Consider the following 25,386-nt stretch of genomic DNA (forward strand, 5'->3'; position numbering starts at 1 on the left):
ACAGATTTAGGAGCTGTTTGTTTCCTCAGGCTACAGAGACTAATATTTGTACAACTTCATAATTAAGTTTTACACCTTGGATTTTGAGTGTCGACTCTTTAACAACCTGTAATCATGATTTGACTAATATTATCAGGAGCAGAGAGGAAGGTTCAAGCATGAAAGACAGTAATGAAGGAAAAATAAAGAAATAAAAGCAAAACAAAGCTCAGAGAATAAAGTGAGGAGATCTGGCCACCAGCTCACATCTTCATGGTTAACAATAATCACCACAACTTAGCAACTTTGCTGTTATATTTAGTGACATACCAATACTGTTTTATTTTGAGTTAAGGTAAGGTAAGGAAATGTAATTTCATTTATACAGCACATTTTCAGCAACAAGGCAAATCAAAGTTAGCTGAAAAAGCTCAGAGTGGTGAGTCTCTCTTCCTCTTTCTCATCCCATCCTTTGAACTGAAAACAAAGCTGAGTATTTAGATTTACGTTCTTATTTAACTTTTCGGCTGTGAAACAACGCTGTTGTTCCTTCAGAGACCCAGGTGCGGCGCCGCTGGAGAAGAAGAAGAAAGGGAAGAGGAGAAACCAGGAGCTGGCCATCCAGGAGGGGGCGGAGAGCGACGACACCACCTCAACGTCGGCCCTCAACATGGGAGGCGACGACAGCCAGGACCCCCTGGACAGCGCTGTGAGTTCAGGAGGAGTTCACTCCTACAGACCGCACAACAAAATGTAAAGCTAAACGATAAACTAAAAATAAAAGGATATCAAAGTCAAGTCTTATGACTGTTAGTAACTTGTTTCTAGTGTTGGTCAAGTTACTTGGAAATACTGAATTGGTTACTAATAGATCTGTCACAATAAGCAATTAATCAATTATGGCATAACAAATTAAAACAAGCTTAATCATTTTCTTTTGTGTCATTTAGTGTTTTTTCTTTTTTTTTATTTTTTTATTTTTTAACCAAAAACTGGATAATAAACGTCTTCAATCTGGTGCTTTGGTTTCAACTCAGCCTTTTAGTTGAAATGTCCCAGAATTTATTGCGATAAGTTATAATAATGTTGTTTTGAGTCCATTTCCAAGTAATATAATGGTAATGGCACTATAACGCCAGAACATTTTATACTCAAAGATCAATAAACTTAGAATCCTAATGAACATTTAACACTGGAACTGGAAGACAAAATGAATAAAACAACAAATAAAATGATTTCTAAAGACCAAACTGAAGACTTTAGTCGTCCAGTTTTTGGTAAAAAGAGACAAAAGAGAAAAACGATAAATCATCCAACTGGAAACCATTGAGGTTATTTTAATTTATTATGCGGTTAATTGATTTAATGCTTATTGCAACATGTTTACATTTTTTTGTAGGACAATTTTGTTTACAGGGACTTCATAATTGATTTTATTTGTTGTTTTGTTTATTTATTCCTACTACAATTATAGAAACTTTAAACGTCTGAAGGAACTGTGTCCAGTCTGTTTTTGAAACAGCTTTGTTTGTTTTGTCCTCGGCCCGTTCTGCAGAAGCGGCGTTCGGGTCGACAGGTCAAACGGAGGAAGTACAACGAAGACTTGGACTTCAAGGTGGTGGACGACGACGGAGAGACGATCGCCGTTCTGGGAGCCGGACGCATCTCGGCGCTCAACGCCACGGCTCTGGCATGGCAGGCAGAAGTAAGACACCGCCCACATTTCTGGTCCGATCCGGAGAAATCTGCCTGGAAAAAACTAAAAGATTCATCCTGGATCCGGGTTTTAATGGTTTAAATGTTCTGGGAATTTCTAGTTGTTTTCTGCAGTTTATTTTATGGTTCTGCCTTATTTCTGGCGTTTTTTTGTTTCTGTCTCAGGAACCTCCAGAGGACGAGGCCAACATCATCGAGAAAATCCTGGCTGTCAGAAAAATGAAGAAAGAGGTAAAAAAATTATCTACCTTTAATTAAAATCCTGAATACATCCAGATTTTGAATTACTTTTATTTCAGAATTGATAGATTTTCCTAAGAATGTGCATTTAATTTGTCCTTTTAGACTTCATCGGAGGACCAAACGGAGGACATGGAGGAGTTTTATGTCAAATACAGAAATTTGTGAGTCTCTTTATAACTTTTGATTTTGTTCAATATTAAAAATAAATATCCTGATTTATGGTTTATTTATCTTCTTCTGCTGACTTAATTTACTTCACTCTATTAAGAAAGTATTAAAACCCCATGTTTGCGGATATTTAACTATACACCGGTGGAGGTTTGCTCACATGTTTGTGTAAGTTTATTTTTGCTTTCTATTTGAGAAAATCCAAAATAAATCCAAACTTTTTCAGATTTAATAAATATTAAAATATTTGTTTAATGATTTAACTCAGAAACAGAGAAAATACCAGTTAAAATTATTCTTGAAAGGACATGACAGTCACAAATATCAAACACTAATCCAGTGGTGTCCAAAGTGCGGCCCGTGGGCCGTTTGCGGCCCTGGAAGGGATGTTTTCCGGCCCTCGACTTCCAACCAAATTCAGCACAGATTTGCTTTTTCACCTGTAGATTGAAGGTTGATGCAGTAAAAAAAAAATTCACTTTTGAAAAAGAAAAAAGTCTAAAATGACAAAGTATAAAGTTTTTAAACAACCATTTTTCCTGCTTTGCAAAATAAACATAAAAATCCAGAGATAATAGAAAAAATATAAAGTTTTTAAACAAGGTTTTTAGTTTTTTGTCTCAGATCTGAAATTATTTACGCTTCCCATTTTCTGCACAATTCAGACTTCTTCACTTTCTTAAAGTTTTTCTTTATAGTTGTACAGGTTTAAAAAAACATTTAGCAAAAAAAGATCTTTTGAATAAAAAAATAAAAAGCTGTCCCTGAATTATCTTTAACTTTACAGATTATGTAGCAAAAAGTTTGAAAATGGCTGCACTGATCATAAACATTATTCCGCTAATGCCTTAGCATTAGCATTAGCAGAATAAAGGTACTTAGCGGAAGCTAATGCTGAAGCACAAAATTCAGCCACGTAGCGAAAGTAGTAGATGTAGTACAGCTAAATGTTTTCAAAGTTAGCATTAGCGCCAAATGCTATTAGCTCTGCTGTTAGCGTAATTACGGCCACCATTCTGAATATGTTTGAGTTTCGCTGCAGCATCAGTTGAATTGGAGGGATTGGACAAAGAAAAGCGAATCCCGAGTTATTCCTGAATAAATTCATTAGAAAATAAAAATTTCAAGCAGTTTTTATGTGGATATTCTAAGTCTGACTGGAACCTTAAGACCTGAACTGAGCTCCGTTAAATATTCTTCATTAATCGTTTTTACGGTTTGTTTTTGGGGTCTGCTGTTTCCAGGCAGCAGCTATTAGCTGTAGCTCCTGAAGTCGGAGCGTCTCCGGAGACAGCAGTTATTCTGTTTTCTGTAATCTCCAAGGATAATGAATAAAACATAACTGGATGGATTCAAAGTTTACATTTTCCTCCACTTTGTTAGGAATAATTGATCTGTGCATCATAAAGTTGCAGGAAAACTGTTTTTATTATTCATAATGATGAGTGGTCATGTTTATAGGCGATCATTTATGGATGAAATCATGCAACAGCTGATGCCTTTCCAATGAATTTACGGTTTAAGACATTTTTTCAACGTCTGTCTTAAAATGTAAAGTTTTTTTTGATTCCCAGACTTTATTCCTCATCTGAGTGCCTGCATGAAAAATCTGTGAATTGATAAAAACGAGTTGCTCCAACCTGTTCACCCAACCGTCCAGATTGTACTCCGTTTGCTTCAGGATCCAAATTAAAAAGGGGAATCTATGTAGAAATATCTACGGGACAGGAGTAAGGCTACTGAAAAAAAAATTATCATCTTAACTTCAGATTTCTGACTTTATTTTAATCAAAATAAAAATTCTGACTTTTTAAAATTAAAATTCTGACTTTTCAGGATTCTGTCTTTTCCCTGAAAAGTGATTTAAATTTTTCTGAATTGTGATTTAAATCAAAAGTTGGATTTCTGAGAAAAAGGTCAGATTTCTTATTTTCTAGAGTTCAGAATCCTCTTCTGCAAGTTTCTCCCATTAATTCATAATGAACTTTATTGGTTTTGTGTCTAAATGGAGAAAAACTCAGTGAAAGCTGCCTGATTTAAATCATCGTTTTGTTTTTATAAATTTTTTTTACACCTGTAGTTCCTACCTGCACTGCAAATGGGCCACTTTGGAAGAGCTGGAGAAAGATCCCAGAATCCACCAGAAGATCAAACGTTTCAGGACCAAACAGGCTCAGATGAAGCACCTGTTCACCGAGGTGAAACTTCCTGAAGCGATGAATCAATTGATGAATTTATCGTCAACTCATTTAGTAATCGATTAATCATTAGCTGGACTATACAGGCTGTATAGAACAACACACTCAGAGCAGAAATTAAGCCAAAAACTACAAATAATAAAAAGATGAACTAATCTGTTCTAACCAGAACTCCTCAAGTGGCAGAGTCAACTCCACTTTGCTCAGATTCTGTAAAATTAATCTCCTCTTTATTTGCAGTTATTAATAAAAAATAAATCCCTACAATGTGTTGATGTTAGTCAAGCAGAGGCCTTTAATGTTAGAAGTATTGTTTTAAGCTACAAATGATGGTTTATAAAAGAAATACTGTTACTGCATTTTAATTAACAATTTTAATTATTATCTTAACTGCATTTTAAATGAAAGTGCCAGATATCAATAATTTTTCCAAATAATCGATTAATCATCAGAACATTCGATCACTGGGCTGATTGTTGGCTGCAGCGAACAAACATTCGTTCATCTCCGTTTTTCCCCCTTCAGCCCGACGACGACATATTCAACCCAGACTACGTGGAGGTCGACCGCGTCCTGGAAGTGGCCGTTACCACGGATACAGAGACGGGCGAGGTACGTTCCCAGACAGGCAGTTTTATTTCCTGGAGGTTGTTGAGGGCGGCGACGCATCGTGTGCTTCTGCGCGGCTGCAGGAGGTGACCCACTACCTGGTGAAGTGGTGCAGCCTGTCGTACGAGGAGGCGACCTGGGAGCTGCAGGAGGACCTGGACCCGGAGAAGATCCGGGAGTTCGAGGAGATCCAGAAGCGGCCGGCGGACCTCAGACACATGGTGAGAGGAACGGAGATTTAAAGGAACGACGTTCAAGTCCTGACGAGTGAGAGCGTGAATATTATCAGCACAGCCACTTTATTATTTCATCTAACTGTATTTTACATACATTGTTTGGCTTAAATAACCATCATTTTACATCAACGTTGCTGCAGATAATAACTGTACAAGCAAAATGAGTACAAAATATATCTGTGGAAAATAAGTAAAAATAAAGAGAGTAAATTGATAAATATAAAAAGATATAAAAGAAATTATTACAATACAGCATAATTATTAAAAGAATTAATAATAAAAACTTCCACCTACAAGAAACATAACAAAAAAATTGTTTAGAAAATAAAAACCCTTTAATTAATAAATAGTGAATAATTAAAAACCTTCTTGTAGTTTGCCCACAATATGTAATAAATGAATTAATAAATCAGTGAAAACTTTCCATGTATCAACCCATATAATATGGAAAATAAATTAATAAAACTAATAACTAAAAATAAATAAATAGATGCAATAAAAACCTCCCTTTATTTTAGCATAAAATACGATAAATAAATCAATAAAAACACATTAATAAATAAGCAAATAAAAACTTCTCCTTAAGCAGTCCGTATAATATGGTAAATATAATAATAAAAGTAAATAAATTAAAAAAATATTATAATCTCTCTTAACCGACCCATAGAATTTGAAAAATAGATAAAAATAAATCACTAAATAAATAAAAATAAACAAAAATGTCCTATTAATCAGCCCATGTAATATAATAAATAAAAACTTTCTCTTAATCGGCTCATAAAACGTGAAAAATAAAGAAAATAGATTAATTAATTAATAAGTAAACGGTAAATAAATGAATTGAAAGATGGATAGAATAATAGAAAATATTAATACAAAATAAAAATACTAATATGTTACAAAATAACTGTTTCTTTAATTGTATAAATGTGTAAAATTAAAGTTCCTTTAATGTTTTATTTTGTTTATTAATGTTGGAAAGATTATTTAAAATTTTTCGTCTGGCAGGAACGCCCACCTCCAGATAAATGGCAGAAGCTGGAGCTCTCCAGAGATTACCGGAACGGAAACCAGCTCAGAGAATACCAGTTGGAGGGAATGAACTGGTTGATGTTCAACTGGTACAACAGGTGAGCGCCCAGACCCACTGGGAAGCCACTTCCTGGTTCTGGCCTCTTGCCTCCCGCTCACCTTCTGCTCGTTTTCAGGAAAAACTGCATCCTGGCAGATGAGATGGGTTTGGGGAAGACGATCCAGTCGATCACGTTCCTGTACGAAATCTTCAACATGGGGATCCGCGGGCCGTTCCTCATCATCGCCCCGCTGTCCACCATCACCAACTGGGAGCGGGAGTTTCGCACCTGGACGCACATGAACGTCATCGTGTACCACGGCTCGCAGATCAGCCGCCAGATGATCCTGCAGTACGAGATGTTCTACAGAGACCAGCAGGTAGGAAACCAGGAGGTGAAAGGTCACCTGCGCCTCTGTGGCGCCCAGAAATTCATCCAGCTAAAACTAAAGCCATAAAATGTCACGGTACTTTTCAGTCAGGCAGAACTTTGAGTCGCACGCAGACGGTTGAGGCTACCGCTAACTAGCTGCTAATTATTGGCTTATTAGCTTCAGTTAGGCTACATGAGTAGCCAGGTAGGTGGTTATGGTTTTTGCTCCATAGCAGTTAGCTAGTTTAGCCAGTTTTAAAAATTAGCCAAGTGGCTAAACTAGCAAACTGGCTGGCGAAGAAGTTCATCTTCACCATTTTCCTCAAAACGCTGTCATTTAATTCTTAAAAAAAGTTGTCTTTAAATACATCACAACCGGATGTTAATGCAGGCAGAAACGATGAAAAACACGACAGAAAGATTTTTAATCACGTGAACAAAATTCTTCATGTGTGATTTTAATTACATTTCTTATTTAACAACAATTGTGTTCTTTCAACATTAGTGCAGCGCCATCAAAGTTCTGCGCAGATTTGCAATGGAATTGGTTCTGATGACAAAACATTTGTCTTAGATTTCATTAATGCTGGTCTTTAAAGTCCTAAATTTGAGCCGCGGCTCTTGTGCTGCAGGGCAACACGATCTCAGGCGGGCTGAAGTTCCACGGCCTGATCACCACCTTCGAGATGATCATGGCCGACTGCCCGGAGCTGAAGAAGCTGCAGTGGCGCTGCGTTGTGATCGACGAGGCCCACCGCCTCAAGAACAGGAACTGCAAGCTGCTGGAGGGACTGAAGCTCATGAACCTGGTCAGCGTCCGTCCGCACGCGCTCAGTAGCGTCTCCGGCTGCTCCGGCAGTGATGCGAGTTGTGAAACATGTTGTGGTCCGTTTCCTGACAGGAACACAAGGTTCTTCTGACTGGAACGCCGCTGCAGAACTCGGTGGAGGAGCTGTTCAGTCTGCTGAACTTCCTGGAGCCGCAGCAGTTTCCCTCAGAGAGCTCCTTCCTGGAGGAGTTCGGAGACCTGAAGACGGACGAGCAGGTGGGTCCGCACGGTTCCGGGTCGGCACCGAGGACGCCAGGACAACGTTTGTGTTTTCATCTCCTCTCTGCTCCTCGACAGGTGAAGAAGCTTCAGTCCATTTTAAAACCAATGATGCTGAGGAGACTGAAGGACGATGTGGAGAAAAATCTGGCGCCTAAAGAGGAAACCATCATCGAGGTTCGGATCCGTCTGCATCCAGTGAAACAAACTGAAATATTAGCACAAACCTAGCATCTAGTATGCCTGAAAACGTCTTATGTATCTAACATTAAGGCTGCAAAATGTCTTAAATTAACTTAAAGAAATGTAAATTTTGTCATGGAGGACTATTTCACCATTTTTTTCTGTCGTGCGTCTTCTTTACGTTCTTTGACTCAAAGCGGTTGAGGCTAACGCTAACTAGCTGCTAATACAGCCCTCTTAGCTACGTAGCTCTTTTGCAAGATAGAAAGTAAATTTCTGCCAAAGTTCCAAGACATTTTGAGATTGAGCTCAGAAATTTTCAAGACAGAAACAAGAACATTTCTGAGTTTGAAAAGTTGTAAATTTGTGAGTAAAAATATTCAGAATAATTTTCTAGAAATATTTTTTTTATGAGGTTAAAAAAGTCAAAAATGTTACATTTTTGGAAAGTTTCTCATCTTCAAAAGTCAAAAATGTCCAACTTATGAAAATCAGAAGTTTCCAAGGTTTTTTTCTAGATAATTTCTGAGATAAAAAAAAAAGGAAAATTCTGAGTTAGAAAAATTGAAAATTGTAAGAAAAAATGAGGAAATTTTGACATTAATCTCAGAAAATTTCTAGGAAACAGGAAAATTTCTGAGATTCAAAAGACTAAAATGTTCAGCTTGTGAACATTTTAGACTTTCCAAGTTTCTTCAGAGTGTTTTCTCAAATTTACAACTTTGGACCTTAAAAATGTTGCTGTTTTTTATACAAATTATTTGACTGTTCAAACTCAGAAATGTTAAAGATTTCTGAGAAAAAAACAAAGAAATATCAGAATTTGAAAAGTTGAAACAAAACATTTAGAGTAAAATTTCTGAGTGTCAAAAGCCTAAAACTTTATTTTGGCTCCACATCCTGATTGGTAACTTCTTGTTGCACAGTGGGGGGGTTTCTATTACTTTGGCCGTTTTCAGAGCTTTTTTGTGTGTGTGTGTGTGTGGGCGTGTGTGTGTGTGTGTGTGTGTGTGTGTGTCCAGGTGGAGCTGACCAACATCCAGAAGAAATACTACCGGGCCATCCTGGAGAAGAACTTCTCTTTCCTGTCCAAAGGAGCAAATCAACACAACATGCCGAACCTCATTAACACCATGATGGAGCTCCGAAAGTGCTGCAACCACCCGTACCTGATCACAGGTAGCGCCTCGTTTAAGGAGCAAACGTTGTTCAGATCTACGACGTTTTTATTCAAACTGTTTCCTTCAGGCGCGGAGGAGAAGATTCTGGAAAGCTTCAAGAAGAGCCACAGCCCGGAGGCGCCGGACTTCCAGCTGCAGGCCATGATCCAGGCGGCCGGGAAGCTGGTTCTGATCGACAAGCTGCTGCCCAAGCTGCTGTCGGGGGGCCACAAGGTGCTGATCTTCTCCCAGATGGTCCGCTGCCTGGACATCCTGGAGGACTACCTCATCCAGAGGCGGTGAGTCGGATCGTCAGGCAGACTCTGATTAACAGGCCTGTCCAAATTAATCCATGAATCACATGATAAATAATTAAAACAAACTCGACAGTTTCCATTTCATGATTTATCATTTTTCTCTCTTTCTGCTAAAAACTGGTTGATAAGACGCCAGTCTGGCGCTTTGGTCTCAACTAGGGCTTTTATTTTGAAGGACAATTAGCTTATAGACACTTTGGTCGACTGGTAGAGTAGTCGTCCTGCGATCGGAAGGTTGTAGGTTCGATTCCAGCTTCCTCCTGCCACATGTCGATGTGCCTCATGGCAAAGGCACTTAACCCCAAATTGCCCACCGATCTGTGTATCAGTGTATGAATGTGTGTGTTTGTGAATGGGTGAATGTAACTCTAGTATAAAGCGCTTTGAGTGAACAAGAGTTCAGTTCAGTCCATTTACTCCATAATTGATTTTATTTGTTGTTTTGTTTATTTATTTTGGATATTTAAAGTGTCTTCCAGTGTTAAATGTTCACTAGAATTCAAACTTTATCGAGCTATAACAATTAAATGTCCTAATGAAAAAAAAATAAAGCTAAATATATGTGGGGAAAAAATAATTTTTTTTATGTGTTGTTTAGTTTTTATTTATTTATTTTGAATATAAACACAAAATAAAAATGGAGTTATAAAATAAGTAGCTTAACAAAATAAAAAAATAAACAGTAAAATAAAAATATATAAATCTTGAAATAAACAAATAAAATTGAGATTGACAAAATAAGTTCTCAATTTTTATTTTTAGAAACTTTATTTTATGGGTGCATTTATTTATTTGATTTAAGTATTTATTGATTATCAGTGACATTTTATTTTTCATTTTAAAAATGTAATGTAATAATTAAACTATGATTACTTTCACAGTGCAGTGTAGAAAACCAAAGGTAATAACAGCCACAGTTTGTGTAAATCTGCTCGTTGCTTCTGGTCCGTTCAGCTACACGTACGAACGCATCGACGGCCGAGTGCGAGGGAACCTGCGGCAGGCGGCCATCGACCGGTTCTGCAAGCCCGACTCGGATCGCTTCGTGTTCCTGCTCTGCACCCGGGCCGGAGGCCTGGGAATCAACCTGACGGCCGCCGACACCTGCATCATCTTCGACTCGGACTGGAACCCACAGAACGACCTGCAGGTGGGTCAGCGAGCCAGGAGACACAGACCGGCTTGGACTGGACCGGGTCAGACCGGACCAGACCGGACTGGACTGGAACGGACCGGGTCAGACCGGACCAGACCGGACTGGAACGGACCGGGTCAGACCGGACCAGACTGGACCCGACTGGACTGGACTGGACCAGCTGAATCTGGGCAGTCAGAAGCCCTGAGAGAAAAGTTCTGAAGTCAACTGCTGCTTTAGTTGCTACTTGTTTTATTTAAAACATGTTCATGAGGCCTTATGGAAGACAATTAGTGCCACTGAAAAATGTCAGAATTTGGACAAATGTCGGAATTTTGAAATTAGTCACAAAAAAAATTTAGATAATTGTCTGAATTTTGAGGGGGAAAAAGTCAGAATTCTGAGAAAACATGCAATTTTAAAATTAGTTGAAATTCTGAGAAATAGTCAGAATTCTGAAGAAAAATTTTGAGAAACAATCCAGAAATCTGAAAAAGTCAGTATTTGGAGAGAAAGAAATATGAATTCTGACAATAAAGTGTCTGAATTTTGAGTTTGGTCAACATTTTGAGAAAAAAATCAGAATTTCATAAATCCCAGTAGGTTGGAGTTTATTTAATCAGCTTAGTTTTTAAATTAGTCCATTCAATTAAACCACATTCCTTTTACATTTTTGCAAAACCAATGTTGATTAGACGGGGTTTCCTATGTTTATTTTTTTCCAGGCTCAGGCTCGATGCCATCGGATCGGACAGAGCAAAGCGGTGAAAGTCTACAGACTGATCACCAGAAACTCGTACGAGAGGGAAATGTTCGACAAGGCCAGCCTGAAGCTGGGTTTGGACAAAGCCGTTCTTCAGGACATCAACCGTAAAGGAAGCCTCAACGGGGTGAGAGTCTGAATTAACAAAAAAACAGGAAGAAAAGCTCAGGGTTTGACGGGTTTGGAAAGTGCTTGATTTCTGTTAAAAACTCCTTGAAATTGCTTGACATTCAAACTTCACAGTTCTGTATTAAAGTGCAATCTAATATTTGTTTGAAAACCTAAATTTGGACAAAATATTTACAGCTGGAACCAGATAATTTTATACAACTAAGAAAAATAATTTTTTTCCTCACTAGCTACTTTTCCATTAACCTTAAAATCCCTTAAATTAGGATTATTATAATAAATTTGTTTAACGGTTTTTCCTACAATAGTTTTTGCGCTGGGATAAATTTTTTGTCATATTAAAATTAGTGTATTTCACAAAAGGTATTTTTCCGCGTCACACACCTCGTGTGATCATCCACCAGATGTCACTACTGAAGGCGACGGCAGGAAGTCGTTGTCGGACGACGGCGCTTTTTCACAACTTGTTTTGTATGTTGTGTTTTAGTACGTGATTTGTAGCGGTAAAACTAGCTGACCGAATGTTCTGGAGTTCCACTTGGGTTGCTAGGTAACGGGGCTTGGCTTGGCTGGCGTTGCTAGGTAACGGCACATTGGCCATAGAATGGGCTGTTTTCAGAAGCAGGTGAAATCCAAATGTACAAAACCCTGTAAAAAGTGAGTTTTACATAAAAGACCCCTTTGACTCAGACAAAATGTTTCTTGTTTCATGTTATTTATAACCAACAACAATTGTTTTTATTTGTTGAGTGAAAGAAAACTTCAGTATTTTAGAATGTTTTTTGTAACTTTCTCTTTATACCATATTTGTGTTTCATTAGAGCAGCGAGGTTATTTTACCTTAACGTGATTTGGTTGTATTGTTTCTATGTGATGAATATTTATTATTCCTAATGGCTCAGTGACTTTTTGATCTGAGTAACTGAAATAAAGGTCGACTTGTATTTCATACGATAAACAACAATATTTAAATTGAGGACTTTTTTTATTGAATGAGGATTTTTTCTTCCATCAGGTCTGTAGGATATGAGAGACATTTCAAAGAATAAAATTTAGTTATATTTTATACATTATTTATACATGTAATAAATGACATCATATAATATTGAATTGAGACCATTTTTAGTTTATTTGATTTATTTTTGTCTCCAAAGTGTAAGAGCTTGGAAACTTTCCGTGAAAATGCTTGAGAAGTTTCAGTGTTTTGTTTGGTGCTGCAGGTGCAGCAGCTTTCTAAGCTGGAGGTGGAGGATTTGTTGAAGAAGGGAGCGTACGGCGCGCTGATGGACGAAGAAGACGAAGGCTCCAAGTTCTGCGAGGAAGACATCGATCAGATCCTGCAGAGGCGAACGCAGACCATCACCATCCAGTCTGAAGGGAAAGGCTCCACGTTTGCAAAGGTCTGACGCTTCAAATGTTTCTGCTAAAATTATTAATTCTGCTTAGAAAACTGTTTTTAAGATTTTTTATTTTTTTTTGTTTCTTCTTCTTCAGGCCAGCTTTGTGTCGTCCGGCAACAGAACGGACATTTCTTTAGACGATCCAAACTTCTGGCAGAAATGGGCAAAAATCGCTGAGGTGGAAATCGACTCCAGATCAGAGAAGGTATGATATCTCTAAAATGTTTATATCCTGTGTTGTGCAAAACAAATTCAGGCAAGTGTCAAAAAAATCCCAATTATTTAATGTTTCATCCTCATTTTCTCCAAAACGCTATCAGCTGCTGCAACACTTAAAACCTCTGATAGTGTTAGCTCTGTTATGCTACCAGCATTATTGAAATAGATTTTGTAATTACTGAAAAAAATTAATTATTTAAAACACACAATTCAGAAAACCCAGTGGTGCTAAAGTGTAATTTAGGAGAGATTAAAGCCACACATTTTAAAACGTCCTGCGTCTTCACCTGGATGGAAATATTAGGAATTCAATTGGGAAATATTGGTTTTCTACAGTTTGGAAAATTTTAACTATTTTCCAGCTTTGGAAAAGTTTGGAGAACAGAAGGAAGAGAAAAAAGGTTTTAAATTTCAGGATTGTTTTCACCGTCTGTCTGTCTATATGAGAAATATTTAATCTGCAAAGGAGTTTGGGTGAGATCCATCCGTCTGGTCAGACGTACGTCCAGCCACCCATCCATCCATTAATACATAAATCCCTCCATCAAACAGTAAATTTCTTCTTTTCTTACATCTTTCCACTCATACGTCCAACAGTTCAGCCATTCCTTCAGTTTTACATCTAACTCTCCTTAAAGGTGATTTATTATGCTTTCTTGTAAAGGAAGTTTTTGAATGGGCTCAAAAAAACATCTGCTTTTTATTTTTCTTTAAATGTTTTTAGAAACAGTTGAAATGCAAATGTAAGAACCGAAATGTTAAAAATATGAATTTTACTTAATAGTTTCTGTATTTCCAACACTGTGGGGATATCTACCATAAATCTGTGGTGAATTTTTCTATTTATGCTTTAAAATTGAATCAATAAAAAACACCCGTATCCTCTGGAAGTTGTGGTGTGATAAAGTCTGGACTTTGGAGGTGCAAGTCTTGTTCCCGACCCAGATTTCTCCACTTTTAATCCTCCGGTTCTCTCTGGCCGTCCAGGAGTCCCTGGTGATCGACACGCCGCGCGTCAGGAAACAAACCCGCCACTACAACTCCTTCGAGGACGACGAGCTGATGGAGTTTTCCGAGCTGGACAGCGACTCGGAGGAGCGGCCGTGCCGGACCCGTCGCCTTGGCGAACGCACCCGGCGGTACCTCCGCGCAGAATGCTTCAGGGTCGAGAAGAATCTCCTGATCTTCGGGTACGAAGCCCAAATTCTCCCAATGCCTCCTGCTGATGCTTCAGGCCGTGTGAGAGCTGCAGCGGCGTGTTTGTTGTTTATTTGAATGTTGGTTTGCAGTTGGGGTCGGTGGAAGGACATCCTGAACCACGGCCGCTTTAAATGGCACCTGGCGGAGAGAGACATGGAGGTGATCTGTCGGTAAGAACAACTCTGAAACCGCCTGGGATCCTTCAAAGTGCTTGAATTTCAATGAATTTCAAGGTTTGGAAAGAGCTTGATTTCTTTAGAAAGTCCTTGAAAGTGTTTGATATTCAAACTGAACAGTTTTGTACTAATGTATAATCTAATGTTTGACTAAAAGCATTAATTTAGAAAACATTATTTACAGTTGAATCCAGATATTTTCAGACATCTAAGATAAAGACAGATAAATCTTTTCTTACTGTCTGAGTTAAATCAGACTGAACTTCTCTTGCTTTTGCTCAGTTAGAATTACCTAAATTATTAATATTTGATAAACCAGAACACTTTTCTTATACGTTTCTTTGGTAACTTTCTTTATATATTGTGTTTTAGCATTTGATTTGGTCAGCAGTAAAACCAACTGCCCAAACGTTCTGGAGTTCCACTTGGGTTGCTAGGTAACGGTCTGAGCTTGGCTGGCGTTGCTAGGTAACGGCACAGTGCCCATAAAATGTGACTTGGACTGGTTTTACAACTCTTTGAAACTGAGGGATGTTTTTTTGCTCATATTTTAGTGTAACTTGTCCCTGAATGTAAAATACTATCACAAAGAAATTTGCGTTAATAAGTACCGGTAATAACAAATAGTGATTTGGAGCTGTGCTTCTTTTTGCTTCATTTGCGTTGTTTTTATCTCCAGTCTGGTGCTGGAAACGTCTGAAAACTTACCTTGATAATCCTTGAACTTTCCTTGTTTGAAGTGAAAACATTCAGACGTAATTTGACTGTTTTATCCATTAGGGCTCTGCTGGTTTACTGCCTGAAACACTACAAAGGTGACGACAAGATCAAGAGCTTCATCTGGGATCTGATCTCTCCCTCTAAAGACGGACAGGACCAGGCGCTGCTCAACCATTCGGGTTAGATTTTCTCTGCCCATATGCGACGCGCTCTGCTTTATTTTTACCAGTTCAGGTTAATGCGTCTCGTTTGGGTGTGCAGGTCTGTCGGCTCCGGTTCCTCGGGGCAGGAAGGGGAAGAAGCTGAAGAACCAGCTGAACGTTCCTGATGTTAAAAACGCTGACTGGCTGGTCCACTGTAACCCTGAGGTGGTGCTGCAGGACGAGAGCTACAAGAAACACCTCAAACAGCACTGCAACAAGTCAGTACAGGAGCTCAGACTGAGTAAATGCTAGAAGGTTTTTCTCTTGGATAGTTTTAAAGAAACCATGTAGAACATATGATGGAAGAGCTGCTTCCTTTTCTCCCCTCCGTCCAGCTCAATAAAACTCATTTTGAGCAGCTGATGTCCTCCTCTCAGTGCACTTACATGATGGATTAGTTTTAGCTCCAGTTTTCATTTTCAACCTTTGATGCCACAGGGTGCTGCTGAGGGTGAGGATGTTGTACTACCTGAAGGTGGAGGTTCTGGGTGAGGCTGCTAATCAGTCTCAGGAGGGGGTACCTGCCAGGTACGTAGCAAACATGGCGGATGTAGAATAAAATCAAGAGGAAAGGACTCTGTCAGTCGATAAATGGTCCAGATCTGGAGGGTAACAGCTGGATTATTTGTGCGTCGACAGTAAGCTGGAGGTGTCGCTGCCTGACATCGACTACATTGAGATTCCAGTGACTTGGTGGGACACGGACGCTGACAAGTCTCTCCTCATTGGAGTCCACAAACACGGTGAGACTCAGAAAGTTGCTGTCATTTCATCAGAGAAACCCTGAGATTCCTGCTGAGGTTTGAAATTCACTCAGCTGTTACGGCCCAATTCCCAGAAGCTGCTTCAAACCCTTGAAGATTTTGATGTTCAACCTGTAATAAAGTGAAATCTAACGTTTGATTTAAAGCCTAAAACTGGAAAACATTATTTAGATGTTTCATTCTCCTAATACAAAAACTGCAAACAAGCTGTATTTCTTTTGTTCATTTGTATTGTGTGAAGCTGGAAATGTTTGAAAACTTCAAACATTTTCTCATTTTGTAGTTTTTTGGTCTTTTTTGCGTTAATTTAATGAAACTTGAGCAGCATTTTGCCTCCTGCTGTGTGTTTTAACTCTGTTTTTCTGTTCCTGCCCGCTGACAGGATACGAGCGTTACAACGCCATGCGGGCCGATCCCGACCTCTGCTTCCTGGAAAGAGTTGGGATGCCGGACGTCACAGCTCTGTCTGCAGAGCAGGGAGGATCGGAGGCAGCCGCCGAACTGACGGACAGGTGAGAACTGTGAAAAAAAAAGTTTAATTTGCATTTAAAGACATCAGACTTTTCAAAAAGCTTTGGAGAAAGGTAAAATAAATTAAGTTTTGTTGACTTGCAGCAGTAGGAGGTAAAGAACTGCTACTAGATGATTCCCTTCTGGATATAAATTGACTTTTATATCCATTTTTTCTCGTTTTTAAATTAAAAGTGGAAATTTTGATGCTTCGCTTGATTAATTTTATCGCATAAAGCAGATCACCTGCCAGAGTTTACCTCTCTTCTTTTTTATTATCCTTACACTGCAAAAACGAATCTCTCTGCAATTGAAATAAGACAAAACTTCCTCAAAAGTAACTTTTTAGCAACTAACTTGTTAAAGTAAATAATAGGAAAAAGAATTTGTTCCACGCTGTAAATAATAGTTACTGAATAAAAAACATTCAGTTCCTTGTTTTGTTGAGATTTATAAGAAAAGAAACTGATTTGTAAAAAACGCATTACTTATGTGAATTATTGTCATTTTTGCCTTTAAAATACCAACATTTCCATTTAAACTTATATTTTGGTTCATCTGATGATGTAATTTTTAAATATTAATGATTGTTCTGATCAGCTACTCGGTACTTAAGTCGCCTTTTTACCAGATACTTTTTATCTTTACTTGAGCAAAACGTGGCGTTCAAATCCTTCCATTCAAGGTCAGATTTGTTTCTGTCTGAAATAAACTCCTGGTTCTTAAAGACTCTGATTTGAATCTTTTACTTTCCTCCATACTTTCTCTCAGTTTCAGGTTTAGTTTCTTGCTGAAGACGTTTGTTGCATCGTTTCTGACTTGCAGCGTTTTTCTGTCTCCCCTGAGATCACAGCAGCGTTTTGATGCTGAACGCCCTCTGAACAGCTGCTCTGATGATAGATCTTTGTTGCTCTTTAGCGCCGTCATCGTTTGTTAACTTATTTCCCTTCAATGTCTTTTTCTTTTCCCTGTCAGCAGCTGTAAAACGGAGGAGGCGAAGGAGAAGCCGGAAAACAAAGCGAACGGAGAGGAGGATCAAGACGACAACAGACAGGTAGAGCTCAGGGTTTTTGCTCTTTTTGTTGCACAATCTGCCTTGTGGGTGCTGTAAAAGTAACAGATTACAGATGGAACTCATTAAAATGGATTGTTCTGTTTAGGAAAATCTAATTTGCAGCTTTTTATTGCTTATCAAATCAATAAAATAAGCAATTTTACTGCTTATTTTGTGCTGAGATGCTGAGAGAGCTTGGGGCGCTGCAGCTTTAAGAAAACACACACAACCTGTTAAAAAACAGGAAAACTGCATTGGACTCCAGTGTGAAATGTGTCCAAACGGCGTCTCTGCGACCTAAAGAGCCGATTTAAAACTGATTTTTTTGTCTGGACTGTAATCGATGAGGAAAAGCAGCTAAAAACCATCAGAAAACATTTTTATTTTATTTTTCTGAGGGGGAGGAAACCTGTTCCAGCATCGACACATCAGAGAAACCCGACAGCACGGCTCAGGCCGAGGCGGCGGACCAGCCGCAGCAGAAAGACGTTCCAGGTGAAAAACTCTTCCTGATAACCAGTAAACCACAGGATATTTTCACTGTGGCCTGTAACAATTAGCAATAAATCAATTTACTGTGTCATAAATGAAAACAAATTCAATAATTTCCATTTGCATGACGTATTGTTTCTCTTTTTCTACCAAAGTCTGTGTGATAAACGTCTTCAGTCTGGTGTTTCAACTATTCTCTTTTCTGAAGGACAGTTTTGTTTAGAGAAACTTCATAATTCATCTTATTTGTTGTTTTGTTTATTTAGTTTGGATATTTAAAATGTGTTCCAGTTTTAAATGTTCATGAGAATTTAAAGTGAATTGATCTTTGAGATCTTTGTGTTCTTGAATGATTAGGCCATTACTATTATATTGAAAATGGTCTCAAAATAACATGATGATTACTTATCGCAATCATTTCTGGGGCAATTTATTGTTCAGCAACTTTTGTTATTGTGCCAGGCCTATCTCCACTACTGACTAAAACTTTAAGACCAGTTGAAAAACGGCAACGACATTTTGACCTGCTAAGAAAAATGTTAAGTAAAACTTCAAAGTGCCGGAAAGAAGAAATGGCAGTGAGACTATTTTATTGCAAACAACCATTAAACTGAAATGTGCTGTTCATCAGATGTTTAAGACCACAGCATTTAAAAACCTAAAACGTCACAAAAATGTGGATTCAACGTCGTTTTCTGTCCGATATCCAAAAGGTTATGGAACGAAACATTAAAATCATCACTGGAGTCAACTGCAGAATTTGCTAGTTTTTATCCTTCCAGTCCTGACTGCTTCTGAAAACAGTTCAAGCGCTTCAGAAAAACACTCACAATAAAAACACAATAAGTTGATGCCCTTTGGTGCCTGGAAAATGAGCCGTTTCAAAAACCTCTGGAACGTAACGCCGCGAATCAGCAGACAGCCGTTACCTAGCAACCCCAGCAGAGTTCCGCCTGTTACCTAGCAACCTAACTGATTTCCAACACGTTCAGTCAGCTGTTTTATTGCTGTATGTGCTGTACAACGGCTGCTGGAAAATACAAGGGTTTTGTGGTTGATACATAAATAAATAAAATTACCCATAAAAAATATGACCTTATAACAAATGCCTGTATTTTGTTGAAAAGTTACTTGTAATTTAGTTTTGTTTTATTTCGAGTGAACTAAGATATTTGCTCTAGAAACTAGACCAGAAAAACTTGTTAATATTTTCTACTTGTGGATTTTGAAGCTCTACTAAAGTTCTACTAAACATCTGAATTCTTCTCCAAACCATTTTCCCTCCACAGACTCTCAGACGCCAGCCGACCCGTGCAACCAAGATGGACCCCTGGTTACCACGACGACGACCGGCACCGGGTCGGGCGTGGCGTCTCTTCACGTCGTCCAGGCGCGGCCGCTGTGGCCCACCGGCCCGGCCCTGACGGCCCGGTTCCGCCGCCTGATCACGGCCTACCAGCGCTTCACGCTGCGCAGGGAGCCTGTGCTGCGGCACGACTTCCTGCTGCACGACGGCCTGGTCGGCATGGCGATGGGAGGCGCGGGCTCGGCTCACGGTCACCACGGTGGCGGGCCGCTGGCCTGGCAGCTGGGCGAGGAGCTGAGGAGGTGCTCGGTGGTTTCCACGGAGACGGATCCGTTGTTCATGGAGTGGCAGAGGAGGTGACGCCGCTGCAGATTGTCGTTTTATCGGGTTTTCCCCGCCATCAGGGATTCATCCCTCTGGTTCCGTTCCAGGTGGACCCGCCGGGAGCAGGCGGACTTTTACCGCACCGTTTCGTCCTTCGGCGTCGTCTACGATCCGGAGAGGAAGGCGTTCGACTGGTCCCAGTTCAGAGTGCTGGCCCGGCTGGAGAGGAAGACGGACGAGAGCCTGGAGCGATACTTCAACTCGTTCGTCAGCATGTGCAGGACGGCCTGCAAGCTTCCGCCGAAGAAGGAAGAAGGTACCGAGGCTCAAAATGGCCGCCAGGAAATGCAATCTTCTTGCTTTGCCAACTTTGGTGGAATTGTTCTGAATTTCTCTGGGGGCGGGGCTTAGTCACACTTTAAAATGCAGATTTCCAATTAATCTTCATTCTTCTGTGAATTTATCCTCTTATTTTCAGGAATAAATGCAGAACTGCAATATGAAACAGGAAGTTTCATTTTGATAATCTCCACTTTGTTTCCTCAGAGTTGGAAGATCCGGGCGTTCTCGTGGAGCCGCTGACCGAAGAGCGCGCCGCCAGGACGCTGTATCGCATCGAGCTGCTGAGGAAGATCCGAGAGCAGGTCGGGTCTCTGCAGAAACTGTTTGTCAGTTCTGGGCCTCCGTAGTTGAAGCGGTTCTGTAAAGCTTGCCGTTGACCTGCAGGTTCTGCGCCACCCGCTCCTGTCGGCCCGCCTCCAGCTGTGCCGGCCGTCCCTCTACCTCCCCGTCTGGTGGGAGAGCGGGAAGCACGACCGGGACCTGCTGGTCGGCGCGGCCCGCCACGGCCTGAGCCGCACCGACTTCTACATCCTCAACGACCCGCAGCTCAGCTTCCTGGACGCTCACAGGAACTACGTCAGGCGGCACCCCGCTCATCTTTATCCCCACAGCCATCATCACCCTCACCACCCTGGGATGGCGGCGTCTTCGTCCCAGCTTCCTCACTGCTGCCTGTACGAGTCGGGGCTCGGCCATCACTCCCCTCAGCCTCCGGAGTATCCGCACCAGGCCTCCAACCACCACCAGCAGCCGCCGCCCACGCCCTCGCCCTCCTCTTCCTCATCCTCCTCCTCTCACCCCCACCTTCAGCCTCCGCCGCTGGACGCCGGGGACTCCGGCTCGCCCAGCCTGGGCATGGTACCGGGGTCGCGGGTGGACTTCCTGGACTGCGCTCCGTTGGATGAGACGCTGGAGCTGGGGGCGCTGCACGGGGGGAAGGTCTCCAAGGACGCGCTCAACGGGTTCCCCTTCAACTCCGCCACCGGGGGTCAGAGCATGCTCAACTCGTACGGAGTGGGCGGAGCCGACCTGGACGCGAACCTGAGGAGCGACGTCCTGGTTGGTGAGCAGGGGTCGTCGGAGGAAACGGGGCTGCTGGCGCCGTCGGTGGAGCTGGATCAGCTACAGGTACGCAGCGTCTCAGACCAGTCAGAGAACAGGTAACATGTCATTAAAATCAAAAAATGTTACATCAATCAAGTTTATCTGTGTCGCACAAGGCAGTTCAAAGTTCTTTACACCGACCTCACTTTAGAGAAATAAGAAGAGAGGGAAAACGGGCCCAGCAGGAAGTGACCCGATCCTCCTGAGCCAGTCCAGGCCAGCTCATGTTACAGTTTATCTGTTGTTTGTGAAAGATTAAATCACATTTAAAATATAGCAAAATAGATTATTTCCTCAGAATGCTTCTGTTTCAGGTCGAACAGCATTAGATTTAAAACTTAGATTAGCAGAAAAACGTCACCATTTGAAGCTGGTTTTGTTTTTGGATTCCCAGTTTTCTGACAACAAGTTCAAACTTTTCAGTAATTATGGCTGAAAATGGAGGATTTAATTAAGAAAACATGCAATTTTGAAATGTTAACTACTTCTGTCTGGTTTCCTGCAGGCTCCCTGGGACAGCACGGATCACACCAGTCCAGCTGAGCACATGTTCAACGAGTCTGACCCCATCCTCGGCCCCGCCGCCCTGGAGACGGGCTTCCTGGAGGAGGAGGATGAGGAGGCTCCGGGGGGAGACAGAGGAGAGGAAGGAGGGACTCTGGAGGAGTGTTTAGGCCTCCCACCTTCATCCTCTCCGTCTCACCCTTCGACGGGGGATTCGGTGGAGCCGCTGTCGTCGAGCTACATGCTCTTTAAGGTGGGACTGAGAACCTTGACGTGTAGATGTGACGTTTCATTTGTTGTGTTTAAATTAGCTAATCTAATCTTAGCTTAGCTACTAGCAGCCGTGGCTAATCTACCATATTGATCATTTAATAATAATTGCAGAATAAACATCAATCCTGAAAACATAAAAACGGTGACGGACTGAATTCAGTTGCTATGGCAACCAGTCTGCGTGTAGCGTAGCTGACACAAAGAATGAGAAAAGGTGGTTTTGAGTTGTTCATGTAAAAGAATCGTCTTTTTGCCTGCCAGCGTTGAGCGCATGCGCTAAATTTCTGGATGATCAGAATAAACCTGCAGTAATCCAGACTGCTCTGTGTTCAATCCTTCAGGACATCGGAGTGAACGAAGAGGCCAGTCCGGATCAAACGGACCTGTCGGCCAGTCCGCCGCTGCCCTACGTCCCACCTCCGCCCCTCTCTTTACCCGACATCACCGCCCACGAGCCGCAGAATGGCCTTGGTCACTCCAACGTCTCCAAGAGCTTGATCCACCCAGCAGAGGAAGGAGACGACCAGGAAGGAGGCGCTGGGTTCGAATTCGAAGACAAAGATGAAGAGGAAGCAGAGAAGGAAGGTACGTCAAATTTTATTAAGGGAGTTCAGACTTCAAGGAAATCTCCTTTTAATTCCACATTTCAGGAATTAATGAAAGTATGAACAGTAGCAACCGTCTTAGGAAAACTAGTTGAACAGTAATTGGGACGCCTGGCAAAGATGTAAAAAACATAAAACATTATAAAGATAAAATAAATGGAACATTGGCAGTTTAGCCGAATTATTAACCACCATTTAGACATTAACCAAAAATAAACAAAAGCCAAATTTCAGTATTTTAAATAGTTTTAAACACAAACTTAGGAAAAATAACCAAATTTTACTATGGAGTTCCGTTCTGCAAAAAAGTAAAATGAGCAAACCTTGACAAAACAATCCAAACAAGCTGAATGTCAGGTTGGTAACTTCATTTCAAGTTCTCATCGAAGGGGTCAGGGACGTAAACAGCGCCCCCCAGTGGCGGGATGAATGAACTGTCACACGCTTGTTGAAGTTTGTTAAATTTCTCCTGTTACCTTTCAGGTATGACACAATTGTCAGGATTAAGCACAATATAGGATCATTGTTTTAAGTAAATAATTCTTTAATATTTATGAAAAGGTTCCTTTACCACATCATTTTACTTACAGCAAAACATTTTTCCATAAGTACATTAACCTAAATTGTTGTTTTGAGACATTTTTGAGTAATTTAATGGTAATGGGATAAAAATGCGAAGTCTCTAAATAAAACTGTCCTTCAACAAAAGGGCTAGTTCAGAAAAAAGACCAAACTGAAAACTTTTATCATCCAGATTTTAGTAGAAAACGAGAGAAAAGATAAATTATAGACGTGGAAATTATTGAGCTTGTTTTAATTTAACTAATTGATTTATTGGCCTTTTTGTTGTTTCTGCTGAAAGGTGCGGACCGTGGCGTCGGCATCCTGGACGTTCCCCAGATGGAGGACGGAGAACGGGAGCCGGATAAGACGGAGGAGATCCTGCAGCGGCTTTCTCCGGACCTCCAGGACGATAACGAGGATTTGTCCCAGGAGGTGCAGCCGTACCTGGGGAAGCTGGAGCAGGACGGCAGCTTGGCGTGTCCGGCGTCCATCGAGGCGCCGCCAGAGGACGTGGACGGCCTGATCCTGTATCAGACCGAAGAGGAACGCTCGATGGACAGTTCTCTTGACGCCGAGGCGTTTATCCGGAACGAAACCGGAGAGTTTTTGGAAATGAAGGAGAGCTCTCAAAGTTCTGGCGGCGGTTTTGGCGCGGATCAGGTTAACGAGATCTCCGAAGGTCGGCTGGACTGCGTCTCTCTGGGCGACGCTGCGGAGGAACCGATGGAGGATAAACCCGGTCTGATGGCGCTGGCCGGGTCAGAGTTAGCAGAACCCAGAGAGCGTACCGTCTCAATGGATCCCGACCTGGACCGGAGTGAAACTTCGTCTTTCTCTCTGGATCGGGAAAATCTCCTGGATCAAAATGAAATCAAGACTAATTTGACTTTAAACAACGTCGATGCAAAGTCACCGGATCTTAAATTCTCCATCGATGAAGAGAAGAAGCCACTACGGTTCGTGGTTCCGAAAACCGAGGCAGCAGAGGACGTCTGTCCAGACAGCTCCGACATCAAGCATTCCCGTTTCCTCTCCTTCCCCGTGAAGTCCGAGGACACCAAAGCCGAGCAACTGGAGTTTCCTTTGCGAGCGCCGTTGCTCGACGTCAAACCCGAAGACCTCAGCCTCTCCATGAAGTCCGAGAGCTTCGACGTCAAACCCGAAGTCCTGCAGTTCGTTGCTTTCTCTGACGGCGGCAACATCAAACCGGAAGTGAAGCCGGCTGACCTGCCGTTCGCCGTCTATCCGGACGGCGCGAGGTTCAAGGCGGAGATCAAACCGGAAGCTCTGAGGTTGGCCGGATTTCCGGAGACGTCGGCCATCAAGCCCGAAAGCAAACCTGACGCTCTGGAGTTCGTGGCATTCCCAAACAGCTCTGGGGTCAAAGCCGAGGTGAAGCCGGAGGTTCTGGAGTTCACGACCTCGCCTGAGGTCAAGATGGAGATGAAGCGGGAGACGCTGGAGGCGGACAGCACGGTTCTGACGCCGAAGCTGGAGCAGGGCGAAGCAGCGGCGGAGAGTCCGCTGAAAGGCCAGGTGAAGGAGGAGAGGCCGAGCTCCCCGGGTACGAATGCAACCCCTTCGATTTCACCTTTCCTTCTGATTCAGCAAGCATTACAGGGCTGAATTTGAATATCTACGGAAGAAGATTAGGGCCATTTTAAAAAAATCTGACTTTTATTCTCAGAATTATGACTTCTGATCTCAAAAGATTAAAATCAGAAGCCTGAGACTAAAGCTGAAATTCTGAGAAAAAGTCAGAATTTTTATAAAAAACAACAGAATTATATATTGTAATGATTTATGGTTAACTTAGTTTAGTCTGATGTGTAGGACAGACATAAATTTAATCCTTTATCTTTTACCTATTCAGTCAAATTCTTTAAATTGTTGCAGGTTTTTTAACTATAATAGCAAATTATTTAATGACTGAATAAATTTAAAAAATCAATAAGTGAAATGAACAGAACTGTTTCATCTGTTTTACCCGTTTCATCGTTTCATCGTCGGCTCACGTTGCTCGCCGTGAATCGTTTTTCTGCTGTCCTCTGCAGTTCCTGCGGTGGAAGGATATCCCGGCAGTCCGAGGTTTGCAGCTCCGGCTTCCATGTGTGAGATTCCCGACGGCCTGCATGAGAGCCGGGAGCCGACCATCGCTCAGCTGCTGCAGGAGAAAGCGCTCTTCTCCTTCTCCGAGTGGCCAAAGGTTCGCTCAGCTCTTCCTCCGCCTGACAGGGATGCAAGCTGGGCGGCCATTTTCTTTAAAACCCTGTTTTCCCTTCTATCAAAACGTTGGG

At 41.4% G+C, this 25,386-nt stretch overlaps 1 protein-coding gene across 5 annotated transcripts in view; it reads left to right on the forward strand.

The window, feature by feature from the left end:
• The window catches only part of chd6 (chromodomain helicase DNA binding protein 6), a 60,775-nt gene that overhangs the window by 24,968 nt on the left and 10,421 nt on the right, over positions 1-25,386 (forward strand). For all 5 annotated transcript variants that reach the window (XM_044121783.1, XM_044121787.1, XM_044121786.1 and 2 more), the window contains exons 5-39: positions 535-688; positions 1,535-1,684; positions 1,861-1,926; positions 2,041-2,099; positions 4,187-4,304; positions 4,830-4,916; positions 4,997-5,134; positions 6,158-6,279; positions 6,358-6,601; positions 7,227-7,403; positions 7,496-7,639; positions 7,721-7,819; positions 8,848-9,004; positions 9,074-9,284; positions 10,257-10,452; positions 11,163-11,327; positions 12,550-12,729; positions 12,824-12,934; positions 13,936-14,138; positions 14,238-14,318; positions 15,105-15,223; positions 15,306-15,465; positions 15,686-15,775; positions 15,887-15,990; positions 16,394-16,523; positions 17,500-17,575; positions 17,974-18,070; positions 19,357-19,729; positions 19,805-20,013; positions 20,244-20,341; positions 20,424-21,167; positions 21,649-21,900; positions 22,262-22,505; positions 23,388-24,653; positions 25,144-25,295. In XM_044121783.1, the coding sequence (XP_043977718.1) occupies positions 535-688; positions 1,535-1,684; positions 1,861-1,926; positions 2,041-2,099; positions 4,187-4,304; positions 4,830-4,916; positions 4,997-5,134; positions 6,158-6,279; positions 6,358-6,601; positions 7,227-7,403; positions 7,496-7,639; positions 7,721-7,819; positions 8,848-9,004; positions 9,074-9,284; positions 10,257-10,452; positions 11,163-11,327; positions 12,550-12,729; positions 12,824-12,934; positions 13,936-14,138; positions 14,238-14,318; positions 15,105-15,223; positions 15,306-15,465; positions 15,686-15,775; positions 15,887-15,990; positions 16,394-16,523; positions 17,500-17,575; positions 17,974-18,070; positions 19,357-19,729; positions 19,805-20,013; positions 20,244-20,341; positions 20,424-21,167; positions 21,649-21,900; positions 22,262-22,505; positions 23,388-24,653; positions 25,144-25,295 (6,976 nt within the window). The remainder of the gene's footprint in view (positions 1-534; positions 689-1,534; positions 1,685-1,860; positions 1,927-2,040; positions 2,100-4,186; positions 4,305-4,829; positions 4,917-4,996; positions 5,135-6,157; positions 6,280-6,357; positions 6,602-7,226; positions 7,404-7,495; positions 7,640-7,720; positions 7,820-8,847; positions 9,005-9,073; positions 9,285-10,256; positions 10,453-11,162; positions 11,328-12,549; positions 12,730-12,823; positions 12,935-13,935; positions 14,139-14,237; positions 14,319-15,104; positions 15,224-15,305; positions 15,466-15,685; positions 15,776-15,886; positions 15,991-16,393; positions 16,524-17,499; positions 17,576-17,973; positions 18,071-19,356; positions 19,730-19,804; positions 20,014-20,243; positions 20,342-20,423; positions 21,168-21,648; positions 21,901-22,261; positions 22,506-23,387; positions 24,654-25,143; positions 25,296-25,386) is intronic.

The sequence above is a fragment of the Gambusia affinis genome, linkage group LG07, assembly GCF_019740435.1.
Source record: "Gambusia affinis linkage group LG07, SWU_Gaff_1.0, whole genome shotgun sequence".
NCBI lineage: Eukaryota > Metazoa > Chordata > Actinopteri > Cyprinodontiformes > Poeciliidae > Gambusia > Gambusia affinis.